Genomic DNA, 6,145 nt, shown 5'->3' on the forward strand with positions numbered 1-6,145 from the left:
ATTATTGTAAAATCAAAAAAAAACTACTTTAAAAAATAGTCTCATCACGTTTCTTTTATTTACAATGATTTATAAAAGTATATATAATAATCATCGAATGATATAATAATAATAGCAAACTGAAACGATAATAACAGTCTATGCAAAGATAATAATAGACAATACATTAGACACTGTATAGCCATCACACATAGACTATACGAACGTTTTTTGCCGGCTAGGGTACCTCTTATGCACCGCCCCATAAGGAACTTCGTTCCAAAAATACTACACTGATTTTGAAAGTTTTTATGTCATTAGAATGTAACCTTATCACTGACAATATCATCCTAGGATATAAATTTAATGAGAGAAAACGGAACAGTCAAAATCGTAAAATTTACACGAGCAAAATCTCTAAAGGAACCTAGTATTTTAAAAACTGGATTGTGTCAATGTTTGATATAGTTTCGATAAGAGGTCAAAGGAAATTTTATAAAGTAACAAATTTCTCTTTACAAAACACTGTTCGCTATGATTCACGTGTCTTCTAAAATATTTCCCAAAGCTTTGAGAACTAAGCAAGTATTGCATTTGAGTTTCTCAAAGCGGATCGCGACACAGTTTGCATGATTTTTTGAAAATATATATTTATATTTTATGAAATCGTTACGTTTTACATTGCGTATAGATGAATGCATATAATAGACAATTGTTACAAATATCTATTAAAATAAATTATTTCAATATAAATAATATTATTTGTTTACTTATTTATTTATAATTGATTGTACAGTATATAATATACTATACAAAAGGTGAGCTATTTATTGAGGATATTTAGTCTATAGAGCGTTAGGTAAACCCCTCCATATATCGTCGATAGAAGGTGGGGGGGGGCAGTAGCCATAAAGGTCAACGCAGATGTCACCATAAGGGTCGTCGTGTTACATATAAAACGCGGTCTTTTGTGTTCGAGAACATTGATATTTTATCTTTCAACATCGACATTATGTAAATACAACTGCCGCAGTCGTTAGTCCTTGCGTTATACACAATATTGTATAGCATTTGTTCTTGTTTGCTCAGAGCACTGCGCGAAGCTTTAGTACTACTCTATTAAAGGCGACAAAGAACATAGCTAGAAAGTACATGATATTCAAATTGTACGGATTCAATATACTCAGATCTTGAAATTAAGTGAAAACGACGTTTAAAATAGCTACATAAAGATGAAAATTATGTTTTTACATACTCCGATAATGTATATATTCTGATTAAAAAAATAGAATCGTACAAAACAGAACGTAACATCAACTGAAAAATTAACAACAACGTAAAGTCGATTTCCCGAATGTCTAGACTTATTTCCGACGCCAAAATCGTGTTATCAGTCCTACCCAGTGCGGTGTAAAAATATTTTATGGCTCCTTCATCACGTCTCGGGAGGGAGATGTTGTATTGAACAGTATATGGGAAAGTATATTTAGACATTACAAATTCAAAGCGCCTACAGGCAGGTGACCCACGTCTACGAACAAAAATTTCCTAAACAAACGAGACCCTGCCGGTGAAGTATTTTGTGAGGCAAATGAACTTAATAACCTATCCCTACTTATGTACAACATAGGCTCATATTATAAAATAATGTGACAACATTTAAATTGTATCGATTAATATACAAATGTATACAAGTGAACTGTTTCTTGTTGTTTGTAAATAGTAAATTTTACAGTACTTTTACTAAGTAATTAGTTCCTCATTTTAGTTTCACGAAAAACTGACAGAAGTTGGTATCGATGATTCGCCTTGCCTTGAGTTATTTTTAAGGCACTAACACAAAATTAGTTTTGTTTTAGTTTAAGACCATACTCATTAGTCAGTTCGAATATTTATAATTGTGTTTGCTAGTAAACGAAAAAAACCGACTTCCATTACATCGACAAGTAATAATATCGACGTAAGTAAACGAAAAAAAAAATTAACAAACGTACTAGTCGTCACTACGATTTTTGATTATATAACTTATATTATATAAACTAACCCCGCAAACGTTGTTTTGCTATATATGCTATTAACCCGCTTAATCCCCCACCCCTTATAACTTAGGGGTACGAAAAATAGATGTTGGCCGATTCTCAGACCTACCCGATATGCACACAAAATTTCATAAAAATCTTTCCATCGGTTTCGGAGGAGTATTGTAACTAACATTATGACACGAGAATCTATACATATAATAAAATGGCAGGAAAGTCAAAACTGTACATTGAATATTTTTTAAAAGAATTCTTGGGGTGTGATTTACAATCGATACCGAAACCAAAAATATAGTTTTTAGAATTTTTGTCTGTTTGTCTGTTTGTATGTATGTCCGGGATAAACTGAAAAAGTACCGCATGGATTTACTTCAAATTTGGCACGAATATTATTAAGAAGTCGGGTCAACATATAGGCTACATATTATCATGCTATCACCTACCGGGAACGAGCAGTGAACCTTTATTTCCTCAACGCATTCTGTAACAACGTGTAATCTAACGACGCATATTTGAATGTTGTTGTTATTATGTTAATAACCATGCTATATAAACTAGCTTCACACTATAAAAATCACGCAATATAAGTAACTAAGCAAATAAACATAATTAAATGAATATAAGTAGACAAGACAATTTTAAAGCAGCGCTATCTATGAGATTTTTCTGTAGATATGAAATGTAAAGAAGAAACGGGTAAATGAATGTTATTTTAAAAGGTATAATCATAGGTATTTTTGGTGCTGTATAGCGTTCACGCAGACGACGTCGCGGGCAGCAGCTAGTTTTATATATAAGATATACGGTTGAATTGAGTAACCTCTCCCTTTTTTGAAGTCAGTTAATAAAACGAACATTTCTATATTAAAATAGTATCTCACTAAACCAAATTGATTGGTGCAAAATCAGATGCTATATTTCAAACCAGTCAATTAATTGATATTTTGCAGACGTTGCCGAAATTATTATTATATTTATTTATAAAAATGTAGTTTAGATCATGAATAAATATTACTGGAATGTTCTGCGAGAGTTACATTGTGTCACCTGACCAAGATTTATTCAATGGAAGCATTGACACTTGAAAGTACAACACAATGACGCTCAACGTTGAAAGCATTAAACCAGTTAAAGCATATGTACTCGTACATTTATACGAGATTCTACAGGAGCTGTTGGACAAGCGTTGAGAACATTATAAAAGGTATTGTGAGGACTAGTTTATCTCCTACTTGTCTGGACATGTCCTGTTCTGCGCTGATAACGCTCAATGTGAAACTTGTTTAGTTCTAGTGTCACGTTACTGATAAAAACGATACGAAAGAAACTATGCCTATGTCACTGTATATCTCTTTATCTTTTAGTTGGTCTCAAGGAGTTGAAAGATTGTTTCTGCATTCAGATATTTCTGATAACGTATTGACTTTTATAGATATTTAATTGATAACCACAATTTTTTTTCATGTTTTACATTATATTTAAGCGTGATTTTATTTAAAGATATTCGGAAGTAGAATATTTTATATTGTTTTAAATTTCCATGGTTGTTAACATTATTTGGATTCGTTTTTCCGGGATTTACACCATGTACCTTTTTATATTTGAGGCTCCGATATTTCGGCGCAGTTGCATGCGCCATGGTCACGGAAGAACTGTTCTTCCGTGACCAAATATCGGAGCCTCAAATATAAAAAGGTACATGATGTAAATCCCGAAAAAACGAATCCAAATAGAATATTTTAGAAATTCGACAATTGCATAGCAAGGGATCAGTGAGCAACCAATTGACGTTACAAGGTATCGGACTGAACAATAGCTACTCGTAGCTAGATGCCATTGCTATTATTACATTTTGTTAAATTTTAAATAATACATAAAATAATTCTTCTCATTCTACCTCTATCCTAACTTATAGACAAGAAGGTCAATTTTAAAAAATTCTTAGAGAATTAAGCCAGTTAAGGTTTTTAAATTGATTTTTTATCAAGTTTAATTAGAAGATTAATAGATTATCTGTTTTAAAAAATTTCTTCAAGGTATAAAGAAAATTAAATTATAATTAGTGTTAATTTATTAAAATCTATCTACGATAGAAAAACTTATGCCTAGATCGTTTTATTCCTGTTTTTTCTTTTGAGTATGTAATACTTAAAAGCAATCATCGATAATATTCTCTGAGACAGTATCTTTTTGAGTAGATATATAGTAGATATCGTATAGATTATATTTAGTATTTTTTATCAGTAACGAAAACGGTCGCATAATGCGTGTTCGGAAAATATCCAATTTGAATCAGGATCTTGTTGATATTATTGGTAAAATATCCGATATAATTAATATTAAGAAAATAAAACATTTGGTAGTGTTTGGCACAGATGAGATAGACTGTTTTCTCGGTGGACTACATTGTGTTTTAATTAAGGGATTGAGAGAAGGTGCTAAAGTTAACATAAGAGTGCTCATTAAGTGGCATTCCAATCCTATAGATAGAATACACTTTAGATCAGCTTATCAAAGAGAATGTGTTTTTTATCGACATATTGTACCAAGACTGGTAGAACTTCAGCAAAGTTACGAAATAATTGAAGGTTTAAAAATTAAGTTTCCAAACTGTATACTGGCCGACACGGAAGACAATGAGGAAAAAATCGTTTTACATTTTAACAATGATTTTAAACTTTTAAGTAGATATTGTAAGTTGGACTTTAGTCACTCCTCGATTGTTTTGAAAAATCTTGCTAAGTTACATGGTTTGTCATTTGTCTTACAAAAAACATCGCCGAATGATTTTGAATATATTCGGAATTTATGCGATAAGGATGTTCAATATGCCGATCCGGACAATATACCAGAGTTGTTGTTTGACTATTTCAAAGAATCTTTAGAAATCGTGGATAATAGAGAAATAAAAGCAAAACTTGAAGAAATATCGCCGCACATTTTGGAACTATTAAGTAAATCAACTGCACCGGTGAGAAATTATAGCACTATTTGTCACGCAGACTGCTGGAATAATAACCTCTTATTCAAATATCAGGTAAACGATATTAATTATATGTTGTATTTAAGTGCTAATAAATACTCACATATTTCTTTTCCTACCTTCAAAAATACAGTATACCCTTAATTATTTATATTCTTTTTATTAACGACACCTCGATTCTTAAATTAAAGCAAATAAAAGTATATATAAGCGATTTAAAAGTATAGTAACGGCGCATGTGAGTAATTTGATATATCAGTTTATTGGATACATTAAATAAGTATTACTGATTGTCGTAATTTCATACCTATATACAGCAATATATAAGGAGATGAAATTTTTAATTTCGCTCGTAAGTCCCCTTTCAATGTATCGTTTACAATTACAGGGGAAAAGACCAGTGGATGTCATTTTTGTGGATTATCAGTTGGTTCGCTATGCTTCACCGGTGACAGACATATCATACTTTTTATATATGAGTACGGATCAAGAAATACTTTGCAATCATTACGATCAACTGTTGAATATTTATTATGGAACTTTGTCAGCAGTATTAAGACAGTGCAGTTTAGAAGTAAGCGATATTTATCCTAAGGAAATATTTCAGAAGCACTTGAGGGAATATTCCGTTTTGGGATTAATAGAGACATTGATATCAATGAAGATAATAACAGCGGACACCGACGAGGCTTTAAAGATGACTAAAATGAAATATTATTTATCGGAACCGTCTGGTTATTCTGGCTGTAACACAAAGAATCAAGCATTTTATGTGGAAAGAATAAACGGGGTTGTTAACGAGTTTTTCAACAGAGGTTATTCATTAGATGCTTTATTATGTCAATAAATAATGTTAATCACAAATTCGTATTTCTTATTACTTATTAACCTTACGTCGACATACAAAAATGAAATGTTTCTAATACCTATAACAAAGTATATCATTGGTTAGATTTTCATATAAAACTTCATTTACAACAAATTTATTTTTTATGCCGAATATATGATATTCACTAATATATAATTTAGTTAGAGCTATGAAAAACAAAAGACTATAAAATTGTCGAATCAGTCTCCATCTATCAATGGAAATAAAAATTCTGTTGTTTGTAAAAAAATACCTAGAGTGATTGAGAGGACTTTA

General features: G+C 31.2%; 1 protein-coding gene across 1 annotated transcript; it reads left to right on the forward strand.

The window, feature by feature from the left end:
• Nucleotides 1–4,281: 4,281 nt before the first annotated feature.
• Nucleotides 4,282–5,848, forward strand: LOC123656606. Its single transcript, XM_045592274.1, has 2 exons — nt 4,282–5,133; nt 5,390–5,848. The coding sequence occupies exons 1-2, from the start codon at nt 4,282–4,284 to the stop codon at nt 5,846–5,848; spliced, it is 1,311 nt and encodes a 436-aa protein (XP_045448230.1).
• Nucleotides 5,849–6,145: the final 297 nt, after the last annotated feature.

The sequence above is a fragment of the Melitaea cinxia genome, chromosome 9 (genome assembly GCF_905220565.1).
Source record: "Melitaea cinxia chromosome 9, ilMelCinx1.1, whole genome shotgun sequence".
In the NCBI taxonomy this organism is placed as follows: Eukaryota; Metazoa; Arthropoda; class Insecta; order Lepidoptera; family Nymphalidae; genus Melitaea; species Melitaea cinxia.